Here is a 26946-nt window from a genome sequence, read left to right on the forward strand (position 1 = left end):
TAGCTTTTACATAATATATGAGAAACATGTATATAAACACACAAAACAAAGTGTTTTTAGAGAGACCAGCCACTGACATCACAGTGCAGCTCTACTCTGACTGGCTGTCACACCTGCTACTCAAAAACAAGACTGAACAGATTGAAACAGAATGTGACTTTTTCACCTCTTAAAATATCTTTTAAAATAGGTCCAGGTTAGCCATCTTTGAACTTGTCCAAGGTCTGTGTCCCAAGGATGTTCCCTGTAAATTTGAAGACTCTGGCAGTAATAGGACTGAACTTATGCTGAGCACAAAGATACAGACAGACAGACAGATGCAAAGCCGTCACAATACCCAGGGGCCATATTTGATGGCCTTGGGTAAAAAGGACTACACTGCGCTATCCTATGATACGCTTGGAGCCTGGTAACCAAAGAAAAGCAACTTCCCACGAATATTCAAAGAACATAGACATGCATGAAAATGGTATCAGCATCCAATTAGCAGTGATATTGTGCAAATACACATCAGAAACCATTGCTAGATAGAACAGTTTCACAGCATACATGGGTATGCACATATGCCTCATCTGTAAACATCCAGGACAAAGGACATGTGGCGTGTTGGCAGCGAAATACATCCAAATTATGTCCCTACTACTGACTCACTTACCTTTAACATGCATTACAGTAATGGTTGGGTAGTAAGTCCTTAACTAACACTAGTACATGCTAAGTATAGTATTTGTATGCAGGGCATGAGTTTTCTGTTGGATTGCATTTCTTTATTAGTCTGTTTGCACATTTGGGACGTAGTCTATATGACATCACACATGCACGTTCATGTTACGTATGCCCCGTGTGTCTGTGCAACTGAAGAGATTTGTATAGGAGTGGATAGATCAGTCAGAAGACAGCAGGATGGGGTACCTGTGTTGCATTGTATTTAAGAAATAGAAAATAAACACGAGACTAAGAATGAGAGCATTTTGGACCAGTATGACAGGAGGCCCAACTTTTATTTAAAGAAACATTAAAGATAAAGATCAACTTTATTCATCCCGAAGGAAATTATTTTGCCAGAGTACAGAAACAGTCAAGAGTAAACAATGGGTAGTTAAATACACAATTACAGAAAGTGTTAGTATTAAATAAAAATCAATCAATCAATTTTTTTCTTACAATGGTACAACAAATTTATACGAAATGACTGGAAGACATATTGCATGAGATGTTTGGCAGTATTGCAAATAACTATGAATAACTGAATGAATCTGTTCCTAATGTATTCATCCTGCAGAAGGGGGAGGAATTATACAGATAGGAATGATGTTTTGTGGTGCACCTCAGTGATCTCAGTCTATGACTGAAGGTGCTCTGACAAGATGTCAGTGTGGCATGCAGGGGGTGGGAGGTGTTGTCCAGGATGCTGAGCAGCTTCCTCAGCATCCTCATCTCTGACACCTCCACCACAGACTCGAGCTCAACCCCCAGGACAGAGCCAGCTCTCCTGATGAGCTTGTTGAGTTTGTTCATGTCAGCCGCCTTCAGCCAGCGCACACTTCAGCATACAAGGTGATACTTGGAGACCGCCAAGCGATAAAACATCTGCAACATATTTCTGCAAACATTGAAAGATCTGAGCCCCCTGAGGAAGTACAGTCAGCTCTGACCTTTCTTATACATAGCATCTGTGTTTACAGTCCAGTCCAGTTTCTTGTCTATGTGGACACCCAGGTACTTCAATTAGTCCACAATGTCCACCTCTGTTCCATTGATGGTAACTGGGTTCGGATGGGTCTTCCGTCTTCTGAAGGCCACCACCAGCTCCTTCGTCTTAGATACGTTGAGCTGCAGGTGGTTGAGTCCACACCACTCCACAAACCTGTCCACCACACTCCTGTACTCAGCCTCCTGGTCACTGATGATTTAGATGAATTAAGAAATTATAAGCCTTGTGTAACTTTATGTTTTCATTTGCAAACATAGCAGGACTCAATACACATTTGAACTGCACCAGAGGATTGTTGCAATGTATATACAAGACTAGAAATTCTATTTCAATTGGAGACAGAAACTAAACTAACCACACACACACACCCTCCCAACACAGTATATATAAGTGATTCTAGTTGTTTCACTACTGTGTTAGATTTTATGACCTTTATTAAGTTATTCTTCACCACCATTTTTCAATATTCAGGTCTGGCACCAAAGAAAGCGGAGGACAAAATGCCTTTTACCAGCATCCTGTATGCCAACGGTCCTGGTTATGTGCACATAAATGGAACCAGAGGGAACATTACAATGGTGGATTACTGTAAGTAGAAACAAATGTCTTTCAAATCAAAAAAGGAGTGTGTGATGATGTGTATACAGAGAAAGAATTGATGTGGTCAGGAGTGACTCATGGTCATGCTTTTCTATGGAAAGCAAGAAGGAAATATGTTGTTGCAAGACATTCATTGTGTGTGGTACCATGTTCTGCTCCATAGGGTCTTTATGGTGTGCATGTAAATGTACTTAAAAGGGATTTTGTGTTTCTTTATAGAACAGTAGACAGCAGTGATCCAGTTAATTCTGCTCCAGTTCTACCCCATTTGAATTAGTCATTGCATCACTGTGCATACTGTAAGGTCCTATTAATACTGTACCTCTGTACTGCAGTTAATTCATTTTAAAATACACTTTTTTGCCTGTTTGAAGTCAACTCTCTTAAGAAGTCGAAGTTCTGTGTTGGAAAAACAAACCCAGCATAGCATGTAAATTAGGATTTATATCCAAAAATCACATTTCCAACAATTAAAAGTTTTATTAACAGAATGCAATGTTTTTAAAAGACATATATTCACAATTTTTGCAATGCTTTGTTCAGAAAATGACAGCCTTTTAAAGAGATCACCAAGAACTGCAGTGTTTTCGCAAAGCTATTTTGGACATAATGCAAAATTCTTTTTCCCAGCAGAAATATTTCATAGTTTTAGTTGTGTTTGTGTTCTGAGGTCACTGAGGCCAAACATCAGTAGTGTACGTTTAGAGCCTATTAAAGTCTTATTCTGTTAGTGGCCTACTGATTCAGGGATTACATAGGAAACATCCGAACAGATCAACTAAGTCTTAAGACGTCTCTGCTACAATACTCAGACTGAGTAAATGTTTAATGTTGAATACTAACTGTGTTAGCACTTTTGCCAACCGTTGGTAGTCTAATCCATTAGGACCACTTAATGCATGATTAGTGAGATTCTGTCTCTCACTGTTGAAGTGTACCCATGATAAAAATCACAGACCTCTCCATTCTTTGTAGGTGGGAAAACAAAATTGACAGTGGATCAAATACTTATTTGCCTCACTGTACAATATGGATAATGTCCTCAAGGCAGTGGCGTAGGGATAGACAGTGCAGCATGTGCCATTGCACTGAGGACCAGGACATACAGGGGTCTGTGAATTTGTCTGAACTAATTTATATTATCACAGTGAATCACACTTTTACGCACCATGTGCGCACTTCCCACGACACAGCTGATTCATTACCTTATAGCCTTGAAGCAAACCTATCTGTCATTGTTTCCCAATTTGTGAAATAGTTTAGTGCAGTATATTCCAAAATACTGTATTTTTAATGAATAATAGACTAAATTTACAATAAAGAATACTCATTTAAAAGAATAATATAATGTCTGTTGGGGTATCGCATAAGATGCTATGCAGTGATGAATACTGGGTAAACTGTGCGCTGCCTTCATGTCAGTCAAAGACATAGCTAGATTTATGACAACAAGTGACACTGAAGACCTTACGGAAAAAAGTCTTCTTATAAACATAAATCCAGCAGTAATAAAAGAAAAAGAGCATAGAAAAGAGCAAAGCTGAATAAATTAGCATGGCCAGTAGCCAGCCAGGACAGAGCAATGACTTTTCCTGCACAACTCTTCTCATTCAGGACCTGTTTCAAAGCAAATACTGCTGAACATTTCTCAATCTCTCAGCTTTCCAGGATGCTGGTTGTGGATAACATCCACCTTCGGTGAAGCCTGCACTGCGCTCCTCTTGTTTCTGACAGTGCAGTCAGCTGAGAGATTGTTTTCCGAGTTAAAAATGATCAAGACATGCCTGAGGAGCTCCATGGGGCAGGAGCAGCTTAGCTATCCTCTCCACGGAAAACTCAAGAGCCAGGGAGTTGGACATTGGGGATGTAATAGAGGATTTTTGCCCAGCACAAACCTCGCAAGATGCCCTTCCACTGAGCCAAATATTTTCCAAGGAACTTGAGATATTTTAATAATCTAAGTGTGGTGGGTTACCACGCTCCTTCCGTGTTTGATCACCGCTGTGCGCCAGTTTCGCTAGTGGTCTGTGTTTTTCACATTACACTTTTGCTGTTTGGTCAGAAGATCTTTAAATAAAATGTTAAAAAGCAAAAGAAAACAATAATATCTCTGTTCTGTCTTGTCATGCTATAGGCTTCATTTTATTTTCATCTCTTCTTGCCTTAAGGAGTATCATGTAGTTTATCAAGAACAATGATTTTGTAGTCGTTTCACCACCGCCACAAGTTAAACAGCTCCTCTCCTGCTGTCTGATGCGATAATGAAGTATTTTGGCTGCTGACTGTTGTGCACATGTGATTCAGAGGGTGTTAAATCTCAATTCTTGACCTCTTAAATAAATTCTAATACAATAACCCAAGTCATATATTTGATTGCAAAATCCAACACACTGTTGGTAAAATCTATATAGATCTCATAGTGTAGGCGGGTGCGTGCATGTGCGTGATTGCACGCGTACGCCTAATAACTTGCAACGTGCATAGGATTGATCCTAATATCGATACCAACACTGGTATTGATATTGAACGATCCTCGTGTAAAAAGATCGATACTCAAGCATTTTTTCTCTCCCGCAAGCACTGACTGCTGCACACGCAGAATCATCAAAGTCTACTCTCTGTCTGTAAGAGCAGCGCTGCGTTGTCTCACACAACACGGAGCAGCACACCCTTGTATTGTGGTTTGTCAGCCCTCTACCTCAGGAGATTTTGTTTTAAGTTGTGTTGAGTGATATTTTTTCAACAAAAATGTTGCTTGTGATAATAAAGTATTTTGTTGTCACGTACAATGTTTGGCGAAATTCTATCCTAGGTCTTTTGGATCCTTTGGATCTATGAAGCTTAAATATGAAAAAGTATTGGTATCAGTATCGATATCGGCGATACTGGGCCTGTATTTACTTGGTATCGGATCTTGGTATGGGCGTCTTTTCTTACCTTCCCAGAGTTCCTTGACTGGCTGCCTGGAGTTGGCTCCAGAACAGAAAAATGTCCAACTTTAGAGCATTTACAGCCTGGTACAAAAAAAAAAAAAAATTGGTTTTGCCACCTGAGTGACAACTGTATGTGGGGGTGGGGGGCGTGTTCTGTGTAAATGTGGGCGTGGTTGCTTTGAGTGACAGCAGCTGAGTGCAACAACTCCACCTCTCATAGTGTCCGACTGTAACTGGGAGTTCACTGGCAGCGGCCACTCGCTGTTGTGGAGGTGGTCTATTTGGTTGGAGTTTTGTATTACAAACACCTGGAATAATCTGGCTTGCTCTTTGTAGAAACATCCGAACAGATCCACTAAGTCTTAAGATGCCTCTGCTGCAATATTCAGACTGAGTGAATGTTTAATGTTGAATGCTAACTGTGTTAGCACTTTTGTCAGCTGTTGGTAGCCTAATCCATTAGGACCACTTAATACATGATTAGTGAGAAAATAAGCAGCTCGTAACGTTTAATGTCCACAACAAAGCAAACTATTATGAGAACCACCGCACTGTCCCCAAAAATATGATTTAATAAACACCCAAACTGGTGCTAGTCGATTAGCTTAGGTGGTTCAGACTTGAAGAGAGGGGCGTGTTCAGGCGTCTTTTGTCACACACTGACTCACCCACACTGACTCACTCACACTCCAACCCTTTATGCACTGAGTTCATTGTGAATCAGTGTAGGAGGAACACTTAACATGGTAACGCCCAGACATGGGCTGCATTTCGGCTGTTTCAGCCTTGGAAAGGTCAGACACAGGTGAATCGTTTGAGTGAAGGTCAAGGTCATTGGGGTCAAATGTCAGCCAGTAGCCAGCTGTAGTTAGAGTTGTCACGCTGAACTTACAGATGTCATTTAAAGTATTTTACTGCAGGTAGACCACAACTTTGGCAACATGACATGCGTTGAGAGTCATGTATGCACAAACCCTGGAGGAAACTCCCAGGCTTTTCAAAGTGTATATATACAGTCTATGGATATGACTTCCATACAAGTCGTAGCACGAGCACGAGAAAATCGAGTTTTATTTAATTATGTTTTAACAAATGTTTTATTGTTGACAATCATCAGCTATTGTCTTTATTGTCTTGGTGTTGTTTTGTTCCAACATCACACCTATAAAGACAATATTATTTCTTGGTTTCTGTACTGAAAATTACTTAGATTTGATTGTTATTTATAGTTTCTTTTATAGAATAGTAAAAAAAAAAAATCACTTTGGATTTGTATTAGACATTGTTTAGACATTGCAAATTTGATTTTTCTGTTACCCAGTGATTAAGTTGGGAAGAAAAATCCTTTGAATAGCATTGGAAGATGGGCAGCATGGTGGTTTAGTGGTTAGCACTGTTGCCTCACAGTGAGAAGGTCATGGGTTCAATTCTCACTTGTGGTCTTTCTGTGTGGAGTTGCATGTTCTCCCCATGTTTGCGTGAGTTTCCTCTGGGTGCTCCGGTTTCCTCCCACATCCATAGACATGCAGGTTAGGTGGATTGGAATCTTTAAATTGTCCGTAGGTGTCATGTGGGTGTGTGACTGTTTGTTTGTCTGTTTGTGACAGACTGGCATCCTGCCCTGGGTGTACCCCGCCTAGCGCTCTATAACTGCTGGGATTGGCTCCAGCCCCCCGCAACCCTTAATTGGACTAAGCGGTTGAAGATGTGTGTGTGTGTGAGCATTAGAAGACAACTTTGTAAATAGCTGTAGTTTTGACTTTAATTGGCTCAAACAGTCATAGAAATGTTCCAATTACTGAGTTGTCATAAAGTGTTCTTTAGAGTTTTTGGAATGTGCTGAAATGGAATTTGCAATTACAGATGTTTAACGGTCAGCATGGTGAAGGCTCTCTGCAGACACAGCACATATTTATTTTTGAGTTAAGTCAGACTGTACTTAAATGTTCAGTGACTCAGCATGCTGTCAAATGATAATGTATCTTGAAAGAATGAGTAAATAACTGTGTTACCGTAAGCCTGTGGCTGCAGTAATCTGGTGTGGGTCATGGTCAGGTTAAACGTTGTAGAAAAGTGCTGCATAGCATTGAATCCTTTTTCACTTTAACAGCCTATTCTTTTATTCTGTTAACAGCCATTCTTTGCTCTCATGTCTTTTTCTCTCTAGATGATGAAGAGTACATGCAGCAGGCCGCCGTCCCACTGGACTCTGAGACTCACGGGGGGGAAGATGTGGCCATTTATGCCAAAGGCCCGATGGCTCACCTCTTTCACGGGGTTAAAGAACAGAACTATGTGGCACATGTCATGGCATACGCTGCCTGTCTGGAACCTTACACGAACTGCCCTCCTCGCCAACACACCTCGGCCAGTGGTGTGAACACGTACTCCAGCCTGCTCTTTGGGCTGCTTAGTTGTTGTTGGTTACTGGTCAGATGACCACACACACTTGAACATGGACATCTACACAGTGCTGCAATCACTGCAAACAAATCACACAGACTGGTAACGGTCAAAACCATGTATGCCGTGTTAATTATATGCACACAATTAGTTACACAGGCTAATATACTTGCAAATATGAACATGTATTAACATACATTTGTACATCCAACTGATCACCTTGAAGCCAGTGAAGTTTTTTTTTATAATGAAGACCATTTACAGCCTGTGCGGATTACTAACTTGTTACAAATGATCATTTCTTATTTCAACTAGGTCATTGTATCTATGGGCTATGGCAATGTGACATTTGACCCCAATGACCTTGACCTTCAATCAAATGATTCACCTGTGTCTGACCTTGCCAAGGCTATTCTGGAATCCACCTAAGTGTGTACCAAAATTGGGTTGAAAATCAAATCCCTTGACCTTTGCCAAAATAAATTCTTTATGAGTAATTTTGAGATCAAACTTCATTGGCATGTCAAATTTGGTAGAAAAGGTTCTGGTAAGAAATGACCAATAAACAAATAGGAAGACATAAGCTTGAACCCAATTATTGATGTTTGGTAAATTTGGCCTTGATGGGGAATTCTAGATGCCATATCCATATGCGTGCCACATTTGGTATAAATCAGAATAAAAAGCTTATTTTGACCTTTGATCTCAGTGACTTTGAACCCACTAATTGACCTTTGGTAAATTTGTTTTGAATTCAGAATTCATTTATATGCGAGTGCCAAGGTTGTAGATGTTGGAGTCAAAAACTTTAATTTTGACCTTTGACTCAATGATGTTGATTCCATTGACTGACCTTAGGCAAATCTGACCTCATCTGGACAATTCCAGGATGCACCTCCATATGTGTACCAATGTTTGTCCAAATTAGAGTGAAAAACCTAAATTTTAATCTTTGACCCAAATGCCCTTACTCTAATGACTGACCATGGGTAACTTTGCACTCGCCTGAACAATTTCATAACCCAGCTACATATATGTGCCATGTTTGGTGAACATTGGAGTAAAAATCAATATTTTGCTGTTTGACACCATTCATCTTGAACAGTCCCTTTAACGGCATTCCCAGACTTGTGCTCATCCACATACCAAGTTTGGTGGAAATAGGGCCAAGGACCTGACAGGAGTATGAGGACAAACAGACATAAACGTTTCTCAGATTATAACAGGATTTTGTAGACACCTATCAAGCATTTGCACTAACCTATAATTTGCAATACACACATTTCTATCTGTCCTTATAGATACTTTGATAGAACTGTTGATGTCTTTGTCTGTCTCTGTTTTGGTTGGACATGTGACTGTGGTTACAGAAACCTGATCACTGGGCTGGCACGTAATGACAACTGTAACACCAACACTACAAGAGGGGTCTCTTACTTATAAGTATTTCTGGAAATCAGGTAGCATTTACATTTCTAAAACTTTGCAATTTTGTCTTTTTTTTTTGTTACAAATAATACACAACTGTTTTACAGTGGGGTAAAAAAGTATTTAGTCAGTGCCTGATTGTGCAAGTTCTCCTACTTAGAAAGATGAGAGAGGTCTGTAATTTTCATCATAGGTACACTTCAACTATGAGAGACAAAAAGAGAAAAAAAATTCCAGGAAATCACATTGTAGGATTTTTAAAGAATTTATTTGTAAATTATGGTGGAAAATAAGTATTTGCTCAATAACAAAATTTCAACTCAGTACTTTGTAACATAATCTTTATTGGCAATGGCAGAGGTCAAACGTTTCCTGTAAGTCTTCACCAGGTTTGCACACACTGTAGCTGGTATTTTGGCCCATTCCTCCATGCAGATCTCCTCTAGAGCAGTGATGTTTTGGAGATGTCACTGGGCAACACGGACTTTCAACTCCCTCAACACATTTTCTATGGGGTTGAGGTCTGTAGACTGGCTTGGCCACTCCAGGACCTTGAAATGCTTTTTATGGAGCCACTCCTTCGTTGCCTGAGTGGTGTGTTTGGGATCACTGTCATGCTGGAAGACCCAGCCATGTTGCATCTTCAATGCTCTCACTGATGGAAGGAGGTTTTGGCTTAAAATCTCATGATACGTGGCCCCGCTCATTCTTTCCTTAACACGGATCAGTCATCCTGTCCCCTTTACAGAAAAAACAGCCCCAAAGCATGATGTTTCCACCCCCATGCTTCACAGTAGGTATGGTGTTCTTGGAATGCAACTCAGCTTCTTCCTCCAAACACGACGAATTGAGTTTTTACCAAAATGTTCTATTTTGGTTTCACTGCACCACATGATATTCTCCCAGTCCTCTTCTGGATCATCCATATGCCCCCTGGCAAACTTCAGACGGGCCTAGACATATACTGGCTTAAGCAGGGGGACACGCTTGGCACTGCAGGATTTGAGTCCCTCTGTGTGTAGGGTGTAGCCTTTGTTACTTTGGTCCCAGCTCTCTGCAGGTCATTCATCAGGTCCCCCATGTAGTTCCGGGATTTTTGTTCACCGTTCTCATGATCATTTTGACCCCACGGGATGACATCTTGCGTGGTGCCCCAGATCAAGGGAGATTATCAATGGTCTTGTATGTCTTCCATTTTCTTACCCCACAGTTGATTTATTCACACCAACCTGCTTGACTATTGAAGACTATTATAGACTCACTCTTCCCAGCCTGGTGCAGGACTACAATTTTCTTTCTGGTGTCCTTCAACAGCTCTTTGGTCTTGGCCATGATTGAGTTTGGAGTCTGACTGTTTGAGGCTGTGGACAGGTGTCTTTTATACAAATAACAAGTTCCAACAGATGCCATTAATACAAGTAACAGGTAGAGGACAGAAGAGCTTCTTAAAGAAGAAGTTAGAGGTCTGTGAGAGCCAGAAATCTTGCTTGTTTGTGGGTGACCAAATACTTATTTTCCACCATAATTTACAAATAAATTCTTTAAAAATCTTACAATGTGATTTCCTGGATTTTTTTTTTCTCATTTTGTCTCTCATATTTGAAGTGTACTTATGATGAAAATGACAGAACTCTCTCATCTTTCTATGTAGGAGAACATGCACAATCAGGGACTGGCTAAATATTTTTTACCCCACTGTATGTTCCACTGACTGTTGCATGGTGTAACAATTTGTTGGGACTGTATCCAAGAATGTACTTTGTAAGCAATACTCTCAATGTATTTTTGTACCTTTACATTTGTTTACCAAAAATTAAGTTAGTACAGAACTAAATCTTATTCTCATTTTTGAGTGAACACATTAAGCCTTTTGAGAATAGTTACTGTATTTCAGGTAAAATCTATTTTTCACCCCCTTCCCCCACCCCCACATATGTTGTACAAAACAATTGATAATATTGATAATATGTAAATAAAAAGGGAGATTCTTCACAATTATCATACAACACAATTGATAAGGGTAATAATTAATAAAAAAAATTATCTCCACAACACTTTGATCTAGGGCTTTACATGTTTGTGTGTGTATATATATATATATATAGAGAGAGAGAGAGAGAGAGAGAGAGAGAGAGAGAGAGAGAGAGAGAATCAGTCCTGTTCAATGTTATAAAATCTTTTGGACCACATGTTGTTCTTGTTCCAATAATAAAATAAAAGATCTGTGCCAAATTTTATTGTAATTGGTCATTGTTCAGGGGTCCCTCACAAAGCAACTGGAACTGTACTGCAGATGTGGTGAGGGAGACAGCTAGGACAGTACTGGGTATGACATCTGGACAGTGGAAGGAAGACAAGGAGACTTGGTGGTGGAATGAAGAGGTCCAGGAAAGCATAAGGAGAAAGAGGTTGGTGAAAAAGTTTTGGGATAGTCGGAGAGATGAAGAAAGTAGACAGGAGTACAAGGAGATGCGGTGTAAGGCGAAAAGAGAAGTGGCAAAAGCGAAGGAAATGTTGTGAAAGTGTAGTGACACGGACCCACAACAGGGGGCGCAAATGAACGGTCAATAGATGAGCCAAAAGGTAACAATTTAATGTTGTGAAACGTGCACAACAAACATACAGACAATCTCAGAATATAATTACAGTCAAATTACAAAGGTGACGTGTGGGCAGGCTCGAGGATAGAAGACGTCTGTCCTGAGAAGAGCCGGAACCACACGATTTCCGCCCCCACAGAACCTGGTGAATACTGGAGCCGCCAAGTCCCGAATTCCCGAATGTCGGATCTGGTACTGCTGGCGAAGAACAAAGACAGTCAAGTATGGGTGTGTGTACACCCAGTAACAACAGCGGTGGGAATGCCACCTCCACCTCTCACTCAATACTTGCAGCGCGTCCTCAGAAGAAAAAGAGTGCCGTATTGCACAGCCTCCACAAAAGGACCGGAACTCCTGCAAACACTCACAATAAACAGATTCTCAATATTTCCACAAAGGCTGAGGATATTACCTCCAATGACGTATGATATCTCGGCGATGAGGTGGAGATGACGTCTGGTCTTTATGGAGTGCGATGATGAAGAATGTGTGACAGCTGTCAGGAATTAATGAGTGACAGCTGTCACTCCCGGCTGTGTCCGTGGCGGCAGCGCCCTCTCGTGCCTGAAGCCCGCACTTCAGGCAGGGCGCCCTTTGGTGGTGGGCCAGCAGTACATCCTCTTCTGGCGGCCCACACAACAGGAAAAGGCATATTGCGAGCTGTATAAGAAGTTTAATAGTAAGGAAGGAGAAAAGGACTTGTACCGATTGGCCAGACAAAGGGACAGAGCTGGAAAGGATGTGCAGCAGGGTAGGGTGGTAAAAGAGCACATGGTAATGTGCTGACAAGTGAGGAGTGTGTGCTGAGAAGGTGGAGGGAATATTTTGAAGAGCTGATGAATAAAGAAAATGAGCGAGAGAAAAGGCTGGATGATGTGGTGAGAGTAAATCAGGAAGTACAAGAGATTAGTAAGGAAGAAGTGAGGGCTGCTATGAAGAGGATGAAGAGTGGAAAGGCAGTTGGTCCAGATGACATTCCAGTGGAGGCATGGAAATGTCTAGGAGAGATGGCAGTAGAATTTCTAACCAGGTTGTTTAATAAAATCTTGGAAAGTGAGAGGATGCCTGAGGAGTGGAGATGAATTGTGCTGGTTCCTATTTTCAAGAACAAGGGTGATGTGCAGAGCTGCATGAACTACAAAGGCATAAAGCTGATCAGCCACAGCATGAAGTTATGGGAAAGAGTAGTAGAAGCTAGGCTTAGAAAACAGGTGAAGATTTGTGAGCAGCAATATGGTTTCATGCTGACAAAGAGCACTACAGATGCAATGTTTGCTCTGAGAATACTGTTGGAGAAGTACAGAGAAGGCCAGAAAGAGTTACATTGTGTATTTGTGGACTTAGAAAAAGCTTATGATAGGGTGCCAAGAGAAGAGCTGTGGTATTGTATGAGGAAGTCTGGAGTGGCAGAGATGTATGTTAGGGTAGTGCAGGACATATACAAGAATAGTGTGACAGTGGTGAGATGCGCAGTCGGAATGACAGACTCATTCAAGGTGGAGGTGGGATTACACCAAGGATCAGCTCTGAGTCCTTTCTTGTTTGCAGTGGTGATGGACAGGTTGACGGATGAGATCAGACAGGAGTCCCCATGGACTATGATGTTTGCAGATGACATTGTGATCTGTAGTGAGAGTAGAGAGCAAGTTGAGTCTAGTCTGTAGAGGTGGAGATATGCTTTGGAGAGAAGGGGAATGAAAGTCAGTAGAAGCAAGACTGAGTACATGTGTGTGAATGAGAGGGAGCCCAGTGGAATAGTGCATTTACAAGGAGTAGAAGTGGTGAAAGTAGATGAGTTTAAATATTTGGGGTCAACTGTTCAAAGTATCAGCAAGAGTGAAGGGGAAGGTTTACAAGACAGTAATGAGACCAGCTATGTTGTACAGCTTAGAGACGGTGGCACTAACAAAAAGACAGGAGGCAGAGCTGGAGGTGGCAGAGCTGAAGATGTTGAGATTCTCTTTGGGAGTGACAAGAATGGACAAGATTAGGAATGAACACATCAGAGGGACAGCTCAGGTGGGACGGTTTGGAGACAAAGTCGGAGAGGCGAGATTGAGATGGTTTGGACATGTGCAGAGGAGGGACCCACGGTATATAGGGAGAAGGATGCTGAGGATGGAGCCACCAGGCAGGAGGGGAAGAGGGAGGCCAAAGAGGAGGTTTATGGATGTGCTGAGGGAGGACATGCAGGTGGTTGGTGTGACAGAGGACAGGGTGAGATGGAAACGATTGATCTGCTGTGGCAACCCCTAACGGGAACAGCCGAAAAACGAAGAATCGTTCAGACATTTATTCGCAATTAAAATCCAATGAGAGGGGTGGACCACTGCTCACACAAAGCCTGCTCACAGGCGAATGACGCAACCGACAGGCGTGAAAAAACTCACGCATGCGCACGAAGGTTCAAGCTTGGCTGATGCAATCACACGTGATTCAAATCCATATGGTTTTTGAAAAAAATAAAAAGGTTGGATACTTTTCTAACAGACCTCATATACTCAACAAAAATATAAACGCAACACTTTTGGTTTTGTTCCCATTTTGTATGAGATGAACTCAAAGATCTAAAACTTTTTCCACATACACAATATCACCATTTCTCTCAAATATTGTTCACAAACCAGTCTAAATCAGTGATAGTGAGCACTTCTCCTTTGCTGAGATAATCCATCCCACCTCACAGGTGTGCCATACCAAGATGCTGATTAGACACCATGATTAGTGCACAGGTGTTCCTTAGACTGTCCACAATAAAAGGTCACTCTGAAACGTACAGTTTTGTTTTATTGGGGGGGGATACCAGTCAGTATCTGGTGTGACCACCATTTGCCACATGCAGTGCAACACATCTCCTTCGCATAGAGTTGATCAGGTTGTCAATTGTGGCCTGTGGAATGTTGGTCCACTCCTCTTCAATGGCTGTGCGAAGTTGCTGGATATTGGCAGGAACTGGTACACGCTGTCGTATACGCCGGTCCAGAGCATCCCAAACATGCTCAATGGGTGACATGTCCGGTGAGTATGCCGGCCATGCAAGAACTGGGACATTTTCAGCTTCCAAGAATTGTGTACAGATCCTTGCAACATGCGGCCGTGCATTATCCTGCTGCAACATGAGGTGATGTTCTTGGATGTATGGCACAACAATGGGCCTCAGGATCTCGTCATGGTATCTCTGTGCATTCAAAATGCCATCAATAAAATGCACCTGTGTTCTTCGTCCATAACAGATGCCTGCCCATACCATAACCCCACCGCCACCATGGGCCACTCGATCCACAACACTGACATCAGAAAACCGCTCACCCACACGATGCCGCACACGCTGTCTGCCATCTGCCCTGGACAGTGTGAACCGGGATTCATCCGTGAAGAGAACACCACTCCAACGTGCCAAACACCAGCGAATGTGAGCATTTGCCCACTCAAGTCGGTTACGACGACGAACTGGAGTCAGGTCGAGACCCCGATGAGGACGACGAGCATGCAGATGAGCTTCCCTGAGACGGTTTCTGACAGTTTGTGCAGAAATTCTTTGGTTATGCAAATCGATTGTTTCAGCAGCTGTCCGAGTGGCTGGTCTCAGACGATCTTGGAGGTGAACATGCTGGATGTGGAGGTCCTGGGCTGGTGTGGTTACACGTGGTCTGCGGTTGTGAGGCTGGTTGGATGTACTGCCAAATTCTCTGAAATGCCTTTGGAGACGGCTTATGGTAGAGAAATGAACATTCAATACACGAGCAACAGCTCTGGTTGACATTCCTGCTGTCAGCACGCTCCCTCAAATCTTGCGACATCTGTGGCATTGTGCTGTGTGATAAAACTGCACCTTTCAGAGTGGCCTTTTATTGTGGGCAGTCTAAGGCACACCTGTGCACTAATCATGGTGTCTAATCAGCATCTTGATATGGCACACCTGTGAGGTGGGATGGATTATCTCAGCAAAGGAGAAGTGCTCACTATCACAGATTTAGACTGGTTTGTGAACAATATTTGAGGGAAATGGTGATATTGTGTATGTGGAAAACGTTTTAGATCTTTGAGTTCGTCTCATACAAAATGGGAGCAAAACCAAAAGTGTTGCGTTTATATTTTTGTTGAGTGTATATATATATATATATATATATATATATATATATATATATATATATATATATATATATATATATATATATATGTATATATATATATATATATATATATATATATATATATATATATATATGTGTGTGTGTGTGTGTGTATACATTAGACTGTGCTATAGTAAATCAGTCTGAGCACATGTATAGTCTGTCATTAAAGTTCACAAGAAAATCAGTTTATCAATTCAATTTCAAACTGTTAGAAGAAAGCCATGCAAATACAACACCTAATAAGACCTGACAAAAACACAATTTACAAGATGAATAGTTTTTTTTTTTAAAGGGAAGTGTTTCACAGATGGTTGGAAATGTATTATAAAGTGTACTTTTATGACAGCTTAACCCATTAGATCACACTGTGATTGCAGCAATCAAACCTGTGACCTTATCGTATAACATTTGAGATGGCATTCCCTTTTCTGACCATTTTGCACAACATGTTCTCTTAATTGTTGGTACTGTAAGACTAAAGTATGTGTAATGCTAATGCCTGTACAGTCTCTCCGACCACATGTGAGCTGGAATAATCTCCCTGCAACCCAGTGACGGATGGAAAATATTGTGGTCATCTCTTGATCTGGGTTGCATATTTTTAATGGATTAATGCAGTTTTGGCATTGTCGACAGCACACTTTTCTGTCATTCAGAGTTCTGGCTTTTTTTCTATGCTGAAAGCTGTTATGGACAAAAAACAAAACAACCCCCAACTTAACAGAGATCCGGTGGTAGACATAGCTAACCTTAAAGTCCCTTTCAAAAACCACTAATGCGCTAACTGAAAATTTAACTGCGATAATGTTAAACTGACAAAACGCTAAAACATTTTGCTGAAGCTACTGATAATACATTTACAACTAACTTTTATGATATGAATTTAACTTTGGTTTGGGTTTTTGGTGCTAAAACCCTGAAAAACAGACCAAAAGAACCTAATTTTAATGCTGTATATTGTAGCATAAGATGGAGGTTCCCAAAAAAAAGTTTAGCATGCCAAAATGATAATTAAATAACTGAAATTAAACAGTTGTTTCCATTTAACACTCAACAACAACCATATCTCAGAAGGTCTAGCTATTCATGTTTCCATTTAACATACAGTTTATTCACAGTACAGTATAAAGTATGAGTATAAAATATTAAGACATTAAAAAATACACAGACAATCATTTTAATTTTAATTAATAATAATTAATAATTTTAGTGGAAGCTAGACTTAGAAAAGAGGTGGAGGTCTACAAACAGCATTATAGTTTCATGTCATGAAAGAGCACTACAGATGCAGTGTTTGTTCTGAGAATGCTCATGGAGAATTCTAGAAAAGGTCAGAAGGTGTTGCACTGTGTGTTTGTGGATTTAGGAAAACCTTCTGACAGGGTGTCAAGAGAAGAGCTGTGGTATTGTATGAGGAAGTCTGGAGTGGCAGCGAAGTATGTGAAAGTGGTGCAGGATATGTACAAGACAGTGTGACAGCCGTGAGATGCGCAGTACAAATGACATATGCATTCAAGGTGGAGTTACATTAAGGATTGGTTCTGAGTCCTTTCTTGTTTGTAATGGTGATGGACAGGTTGACAGCGGAGATCAGGCAGGAATCTTCATGGACTAGGATATTTGCAGATGACATTGTTATCTGGGCGATTTTAACATCCACACAGATGCTGAGAATGACAGCCTCAACACTGCATTTAATCTATTATTAGACTCTATTGGCTTTGCTCAAAAAGTAAATGAGTCCACCCACCACTTTAATCATATCTTAGATCTTGTTCTGACTTATGGTATGGAAATAGAAGACTTAACAGTATTCCTTGAAAACTCCCTTCTGTCTGATCATTTCTTAATAACATTTACATTTACTCTGATGGACTACCCAGCAGTGGGGAATAAGTTTCATTACACTAGAAGTCTTTCAGAAAGCGCTGTAACTAGGTTTAAGGATATGATTCCTTCTTTATGTTCTCTAATGCCATATACCAACACAGTGCAGAGTAGCTACCTAAACTCTGTAAGTGAGATAGAGTATCTCGTCAATAGTTTTACATTCTCATTGAAGACAACTTTGGATGCTGTAGCTCCTCTGAAAAAGAGAGCTTTAAATCAGAAGTGCCTGACTCCGTGGTATAACTCACAAACTCGTAGCTTAAAGCAGATAACCCGTAAGTTGGAGAGGAAATGGCGTCTCACTAATTTAGAAGATCTTCACTTAGCCTGGAAAAAGAGTCTGTTGCTCTATAAAAAAGCCCTCCGTAAAGCTAGGACATCTTTCTACTCATCACTAATTGAAGAAAATAAGAACAACCCCAGGTTTCTTTTCAGCACTGTAGCCAGGCTGACAAAGAGTCAGAGCTCTATTGAGCTGAGTATTCCATTAACTTTAACTAGTAATGACTTCATGACTTTCTTTGCTAACAAAATTTTAACTATTAGAGAAAAAATTACTCATAACCATCCCAAAGACGTATCGTTATCTTTGGCTGCTTTCAGTGATGCCGGTATTTGGTTAGACTCTTTCTCTCCGATTGTTCTGTCTGAGTTATTTTCATTAGTTACTTCATCCAAACCATCAACATGTTTATTAGACCCCATTCCTACTAGGCTGCTCAAGGAAGCCCTACCATTATTTAATGCTTCGATCTTAAATATGATCAATCTATCTTTGTTAGTTGGCTATGTACCACAGGCTTTTAAGGTGGCAGTAATTAAACCATTACTTAAAAAGCCATCACTTGACCCAGCTATCTTAGCTAATTATAGGCCAATCTCCAACCTTCCTTTTCTCTCAAAAATTCTTGAAAGGGTAGTTGTAAAACAGCTAACTGATCATCTGCAGAGGAATGGTCTATTTGAAGAGTTTCAGTCAGGTTTTAGAATTCATCATAGTACAGAAACAGCATTAGTGAAGGTTACAAATGATCTTCTTATGGCCTCGGACAGTGGACTCATCTCTGTGCTTGTTCTGTTAGACCTCAGTGCTGCTTTTGATACTGTTGACCATAAAATTTTATTACAGAGATTAGAGCATGCCATAGGTATTAAAGGCACTGCGCTGCGGTGGTTTGAATCATATTTGTCTAATAGATTACAATTTGTCATTCAAAGCGCATATTAAACAAATATGTAGGACTGCTTTTTTGCATTTACGCAATATCTCTAAAATTAAAAAGGTCTTGTCTCAGAGTGATGCTGAAAAACTAATTAATGCATTTATTTCCTCTAGGCTGGACTATTGTAATTCATTATTATCAGGTTGTCCTAAAAGTTCCCTAAAAAGCCTTCACTTAATTCAAAATGCTGCAGCTAGAGTACTAACGGGGACTAGAAGGAGAGAGCATATCTCACCCATATTGGCCTCTCTTCATTGGCTTCCTGTTAATTCTAGAATAGAATTTAAAATTCTTCTTCTTACTTATAAGGTTTTGAATAATCAGGTCCCATCTTATCTTAGGGACCTCGTAGTACCATATCACCCCAATAGAGCGCTTCGCTCTCAGACTGCAGGCTTACTTGTAGTTCCTAGGGTTTGTAAGAGTAGAATGGGAGGCAGAGCCTTCAGCTTTCAGGCTCCTCTCCTGTGGAACCAGCTCCCAATTCAGATCAGGGAGACAGACACCCTCTCTACTTTTAAGATTAGGCTTAAAACTTTCCTTTTTGCTAAAGCTTATAGTTAGGGCTGGATCAGATGACCCTGAACCATCCCTTAGTTATGCTGCTATAGACGTAGACTGCTGGGGGGTTCCCATGATGCACTGTTTCTTTCTCTTTTTGCTCTGTATGCACCACTCTGCATTTAATCATTAGTGATCGATCTCTGCTCCCCTCCACAGCATGTCTTTTTCCTGGTTCTCTCACTCAGCCCCAACCAGTCCCAGCAGAAGACTGCCCCTCCCTGAGCCTGGTTCTGCTGGAGGTTTCTTCCTGTTAAAAGGGAGTTTTTCCTTCCCACTGTAGCCAAGTGCTTGCTCACAGGGGGTCGTTTTGACCATTGGGGTTTTACATAATTATTGTATGGCCTTGCCTTACAATATAAAGCGCCTTGGGGCAACTGTTTGTTGTGATTTGGCGCTATATAAAAAAAAATTGATTGATTGAATTGATTGTACTGACAGTAGAGCATAGATTGAGACGAGCCTGGACAGGTGACATGAGATATGCTCTGGAGAGAAGAGGAATGAAAGTCTAGGAGCAATAATAGTGCACTTGCATGGAGTAGATATGCTGATGGTAGATGAGTTTAAATAATTGTGGTCAATTATCCAATGAACTGGTGTGAAGAAAAGAGGGTAGGCAGGGTGGACTGGGTGGAGAAAGGTAGCAGGAGTGATTTGTAACAGAAGGAAATCTGCAAGAGTGAAATACAAAGCCTACAAGACAGTAATGAGACCAGCTAAGGCTTAGAGATGGTGGCAGAACTGAATATGCTGTGATTTTCTTTGAGAGTGACTAGAATGGACAGGATGATGAATGAATATATCAGAGGGAGAGCACACGTTGGGCAGTTTGGAGACAAAGTAAGAAAAGTGAAACTACTATGTTTGGACATGTGCACAGGAGTGGCCATGGGTACATAGGGAGATGCTGAAGAGGGAGGCCAAAGAGATTTGTGGATGTGGTGAGGGAGGACATGTAGGTGATTGTTGTGACAAAGAAAGATGCAGAGAACAGGGTGTGACCCCTAAAAAAAGCAGTCCAAAGAAGAAGAAATTATATTTTAAAAAATGTTAGCTGACTTAAAGTAATATGATGTATGAATACGTTAGAAGCTAACCGGTCCACTAATGGTTTTGATGATTAGCTAATAACTTCATTTGCTACAGAAAATATTAGTTTCTCTAATTATCAGTTAGGTGATTAGCTGAACTGTGCCCACCACTGCTGAGTTGTGTTTTTTTTTTTTAGATACAACATTGAAACTCATTCTGTGGGATCACCACCCACAAGGGGAACTGCTGGGGTCTGGTGCACTGTCCCATGGATGGCAGTGAAAGTCGACGAACTCGACAGACCACACATGGGTTGCAGATTCTCATATAAAATGAGAATCGATTTAAAATTGGCAAATCGAACTTTTATAGCCAGCACTACTCTGGAAGCGGTTGCAAGGTACCGACAGGCCTGAAGGGCGACAGCCTCTGCTGTGAGGGAGACAAAGCAGCGGATGTGGGAGAAGTTTGGCGTAACCATGAAGAAGGACTTTCGGTCGGCACCAAGGTGCTTCTGGGGAGCCATGAGGCACCTCAGGAGAAGAAAACAGGGAACCATCCAACCTGTCTACAGTAACAATGGGACTCTGTGGACCTCAACTGAAAAGGTAATTGGGCACTTGAAGGAACACTTTGAGGAACTCCTGCATCAGACTGGAGTGCCCTCCATAGTAAGGGCAGAGCTGGAAGCTAATGGAGTATCCTCATCAATTTCCCAGGTGGAAGTCACTGAAGTTGTTAAACAACTCAGCAGTGGCAATGCCCCAGGGGTTGATGAAATCCATCCAGAAATGCTGAAGGCTCTGGGTGTGGAGGGACTTTCTTGGATGAGATGTCTCTTTAACATTGTGTGGAGGTCTGGAACAGTGCTTAAGGAGTGACAAACGTGGGTGGTGTTACCCATATTTAAATAGGGGGACCAAAGAGTGTGGGCCAGTTACAGGGGCATCACATTACTCAGCCTCCCTGGTAAAGTCTACTCCAGGGTGCTGGAAAGGAGGGTTCAGCTGATAGTCAAACCTCAGATTGAAGAGGAACAATGTGGGTTCTTTATTCTCAGAAGAATCCTGGAGGGAGCCTGAGATTATGCCCATGCAGTCTACATGTCTTTTGTGAACTTGCAGAAGGTGTATGATTGGGTACCCCAGGAAATGCTGAAGGACATGCTGTGGGAGTATGGAGTGAGAGGGTCTCTTTTCAGGGCCATCCATTCTCTGTACTCACAAAGCAAGAGCAGTGTTCACATTCTCAGCAGTAAGTTCGACTCGTTTCCCGGTGGGGGTTGGCCTCCACCAGGGTCACCAATCCTGTTTGTGAAATTTATGGACAGGATATCGATGTGTAGTCAGGAGGAGGAGGGTCTCATCACTGCTTTTTGCAGATGATATCGTCCTGTTGGCTTCATCGGCCTGTGACCTCCAGCGCTCACTGGATCTGTTCTCAGTCGAGTGTGAAGTGGGTGGGATGAGGCTCAGGACCTCTAAATCTGAGGTCATGGTTCTCAGCGGGAAACCGATGGATTGCCTACTCCTGGTAGGGAATGAGGTGTTTCCCCAAGTGAAGGAGTTCAAGTACCTCGGGGTCTTGTTCACGAGTGAGGGGACAAGGGAGTGTGAGATTGGCCGGAGAATCGGTGCAGCAGGGGCGGGATTGCATTCGCTCTGCCATACTGTTGTGACAAAAAAGGAGCTCTCACCTATGGTCATGAGGGTTGGGTCATGACAGAAATAACTACATCACGAAATAACTACATCACGGGTACAAGCAGCTGAAATAGGCTTCCTCAGGAGGGTGGCTGGTGTCTCCCTTAGAGATAAGGTGAGAAGCTCGGTCATCTGTGAGGAGCTCGGAGTAGAGTTGCTGCTGCGTTGCGTTGAAATAAGCCTGACAGGTGCCGAGGATGCGTGGCACAGAAAGCGGGTGGACACCTCATGCAGACTCACAGACACAATGTAGGAGTAGAAATGACTTTATCTTTGAAGCAGGTGAAGGTACGGTACACAGGCAGTCAGGCAGCGATGCAATAGTACAGACAGGGGTGAGGCAAAAGGCGAAGTCAAAAAACAAGCTGGTTTCAGTAACTCAAAGAGACAAAACACATGGGCTGGGGCAAAGACGACATCTGGAACAACAAAGCGAGGTTGAAGCACAGTAAAGCAAAACAGGACTACGTCAAAAGGCTGGAATGCAGATACATCATCTCAATAAACTGGCGGGAAAGTGAGGGACTGTGAGGGCTTAAATCATGGCAGGCTAATTAGGGCGTAAAATGAGGAACAGGTGTGAGGAAGGTTCTGGAAGGGGCGTGACCCAGCAAAACAAAGGTAAGTGCAAGAGAGTGTGGGGAGAGAAAAACGAAGCAGACCAAGAGGAGTAGGTGACAAAAAAAACTCCATGGAGAAAAACGTGCCCAGAGACCCACAGTGTAAAAGTGAACAAAACAAGGGGGCGAACTAAGAAATGAAGTGACAAACCAAAACAGAGAACAACAAGAATATAAAATAAGAATAAGAATATATAAAATATAACCAAAACTAGAGTGGAACTGATTATGGCTGAAGTATACAAACAATACAATAAACGATAATAAAATAGTAAAACAACCTATAGGTGAAACAGAAAAATAAATGATGACACGCAAACAAAACCAGAGATTACAGATAATGCAGGAAATGCAATAAATGGCTGAACACAAAATAAATGATAACAGAAAATAAAACCCATGACTAACAGAACACAGACAGATAATAAGACACTGAAGATAAATATTAACCAAAACCAATGACTAAAGCATAATACAAGAAATGATATAAACAGAACTAACACTGAAGTAACTTAAGGGACCAAGAGTGAAAGAATAAAAAGGTAGTACAATAAACAATCTGGCAAAACAACTACAGAAACTAAGGCAGAACTACACATTAGGAAAAAATAAGATGCACAGAAGATAAATGCTAAACAGAAAACAAAACCAATGAAAACAGGAGTATGACAAGAATAAAGACACAAAAGCTCAGAGTACAGAAGTGGAAATGAGTCCAGAACTGTGACAAATGGCCCTAAAGGGCCGGATCATTACAGAGCCAGCTGAGGAGGTTCAGGCATCTGGTAAGGATGCCCCCTAGACACCTCCCTAGGGAGGTGTTCCAGGCACAACCAGCTGGGAGGAGAAAGACCCAGGGTTAGGTGTAGAGGTTATATCTCCACACTGGCCTGGGAACGCCTCGGCATCCGCCAGCCAGAGGTGCTTAATGTGGCCCGGGAAGGGAAGTTTGGGGTCCCCTGCTGGAGCTGCTGCCAACACGACCCGATCTTGAATAAGCGAGTAAATAAGTGAACATTGGAACTCACTTTGTTTCTTTACGGACACAATGCACATAAACCATACTGGATAAACCATTTAGGTCGTTACACATAGGTTTTCAGAGGAGTAGTTTTGATGCTTAAATGGGGCAACTCCATGTGACCATCTTGGCAGTGACTCACTCCTGTCCAGTCCTTAGTAAAGAGAGGCAGCATGACAAGACTGTTGTGATAAATCAAGACTGAACACACCCCATTTCACAGTTATCAAAACAAGCACAGCTAAGGCTAACAGGCTAATGTTTATTGGTTGTAGACTGTGTGGTTGCTTTCATAATATGTGGCTTGAGTGTGTGTTTTAAAATCTATGACTAGCATAATGGCTCAGTAATCATGGTGCTATCAGTGGAGCTAATGTCACCAAGCTACCTGCTAATTAGTGATAACTTGGTGCTATCATACAAAGTAAACAAGGCTAAAATTTCACTCAACAGAAATACTGGAACACTGACTTCTTAGATGGTCAGTTTGTATAATGAACCACACAGCAAGCCTCTCTCAGATATTTCTATTAAGTGCACAGAAAGGACAAACATGTTGAGTCACCAGCAGCTAGCAGCCACTGCTAGCGGGCCCCTCGGTTCTGCTCCCCTGTACACACTTCCCTGTCTTTCAAAGTGAAAACACCACTAATTATCCATCCATCCATTTTCTATACCCGCTTACTCCAATTAAGGGTCATGGTATCCCAAAAGTCACAGGGCATGAGGTGGGGTACACCCTGGACCCCTGGTCAGGATGCCAGTCTATAGCAAGACCAACACCTCTAATTATTCATATCTTTATTCCTTATAGTAGATTAAACTGATGTTACTTTTAAAAAAAAAAAAACAATTTCAATTAATTTTCATTTATATTGTGCCAAATCACAACAAAGTTGCCTCAAGGCAACTCTGCCTCTACTGGTGGTTGGCTCTCACTGCGGTATTGTATCACTTCCTGTTCCGGAGCACAGCGGTGTTTTTCTGTATCTGTTAGCTGTTTAATCTGCGCAGTTAGATTGATCTAGTTATCTAGATTACGATTTGTTTCCCAGTGTAATCTTTACGTGCCTTAACTAAAGCACTCCTTCTTCTGAATCACCTCTAAATTATTTACACATTATTCACTTTGCGTGTTTTTAGGAATCCGCTAGCTTAGCGTAGCTACTAGCTCTTAGCCGATTTAGCATGGCGGCTTCTCCTGTCTCTCCTGCACTTTTCTGCTCTGGGTGTGAAATGTTTAGTTATTCCTCGGCCTCCTTTAGCAGTAATGGTACTTGTAATAAGTGTAGCTTATTCGTAGCTTTGGAGGCCAGGCTGGGCGAATTGGAGACTCGGCTCCGCACCTTGGAAAATTCTACAGCTAGCCAGGCCCCTGTAGTCGGTGCGGACCAAGGTAGCTTAGCCGCCGTTAGTTCCCCCCTGGCAGATCCCGAACAGCCGGGAAAGCAGGCCGACTGGGTGACTGTGAGGAGGAAGCGTAGCCCTAAACAGAAGCCGCGTGTACACCGCCAACCCGTTCACATCTCTAACCGTTTTTCCCCACTCGACGACACACCCGCCGAGGATCAAACTCTGGTTATTGGCGACTCTGTTATGAGAAATGTGAAGTTAGCGACACCAGCAACCATAGTCAATTGTCTTCCGGGGGCCAGAGCAGGCGACACTGAAGGAAATTTGAAACTGCTGGCTAAGGCTAAGCGTAAATTTGGTAAGATTGTAATTCACGTCGGCAGTAATGACACCCGGTTACGCCAATCGGAGGTCACTAAAATTAACATTAAATCGGTGTGTAACTTTGCAAAAACAATGTCGGACTCTGTAGTTTTCTCTGGGCCCCTCCCCAATCGGACCGGGAGTGACATGTTTAGCCGCATGTTCTCCTTGAATTGCTGGCTGTCTGAGTGGTGTCCAAAAAATGAGGTGGGCTTCATAGATAATTGGCAAAGCTTCTGGGGAAAACCTGGTCTTGTTAGGAGAGACGGCATCCATCCCACTTTGGATGGAGCAGCTCTCATTTCTAGAAATCTGGCCAATTTTCTTAAATCCTCCAAACCGTGACTATCCAGGGTTGGGACCAGGAAGCAGAGTTGTAGTCTTACACACCTCTCTGCAGCTTCTCTCCCCCTGCCATCCCCTCATTACCCCATCCCCGTAGAGACGGTGCCTGCTCCCAGACTACCAATAACCAGCAAAAATCTATTTAAGCATAAAAATTCAAAAAGAAAAAATAATATAGCACCTTCAACTGCACCAGAGACTAAAACAGTTAAATGTGGTCTGTTAAACATTAGGTCTCTCTCTTCTAAGTCCCTGTTAGTAAATGATATAATAATTGATCAACATATTGATTTATTCTGCCTTACAGAAACCTGGTTACAGCAGGATTATAGTGGGCGATTTTAACATCCACACAGATGCTGAGAATGACAGCCTCAACACTGCATTTAATCTATTATTAGACTCTATTGGCTTTGCTCAAAAAGTAAATGAGTCCACCCACCACTTTAATCATATCTTAGATCTTGTTCTGACATATGGTATGGAAATAGAAGACTTAACAGTATTCCCTGAAAACTCCCTTCTGTCTGATCATTTCTTAATAACATTTACATTTACTCTGATGGACTACCCAGCAGTGGGGAATAAGTTTCATTACACTAGAAGTCTTTCAGAAAGCGCTGTAACTAGGTTTAAGGATATGATTCCTTCTTTATGTTCTCTAATGCCATATACCAACACAGTGCAGAGTAGCTACCTAAACTCTGTAAGGGAGATAGAGTATCTCGTCAATAGTTTTACATCCTCATTGAAGGCAACTTTGGATGCTGTAGCTCCTCTGAAAAAGAGAGCTTTAAATCAGAAGTGTCTGACTCCGTGGTATAACTCACAAACTTGTAGCTTAAAGCAGATAACCCGTAAGTTGGAGAGGAAATGGCGTCTCACTAATTTAGAAGATCTTCACTTAGCCTGGAAAAAGAGTCTGTTGCTCTATAAAAAAGCCCTCCGTAAAGCTAGGACATCTTTCTACTCATCACTAATTGAAGAAAATAAGAACAACCCCAGGTTTCTTTTCAGC

At 41.8% G+C, this 26946-nt stretch overlaps 1 protein-coding gene across 1 annotated transcript in view; it reads left to right on the forward strand.

Moving 5' to 3' along the window:
- alpi.1 (alkaline phosphatase, intestinal, tandem duplicate 1) overlaps positions 1 to 9183 on the forward strand; it is a 35096-nt gene extending 25913 nt beyond the window's left edge. Inside the window, exons 10-11 of the mRNA XM_034180004.1 lie at positions 2186 to 2302; positions 7415 to 9183. Of these exons, the coding sequence (XP_034035895.1) occupies positions 2186 to 2302; positions 7415 to 7686 (389 nt within the window). The 3' untranslated portion in view covers positions 7687 to 9183. The remainder of the gene's footprint in view (positions 1 to 2185; positions 2303 to 7414) is intronic.
- The last annotated feature ends 17763 nt before the right edge of the window (positions 9184 to 26946 follow it).

The sequence above is a fragment of the Thalassophryne amazonica genome, chromosome 10 (assembly GCF_902500255.1).
Source record: "Thalassophryne amazonica chromosome 10, fThaAma1.1, whole genome shotgun sequence".
NCBI classification, from domain to species: Eukaryota; Metazoa; Chordata; class Actinopteri; order Batrachoidiformes; family Batrachoididae; genus Thalassophryne; species Thalassophryne amazonica.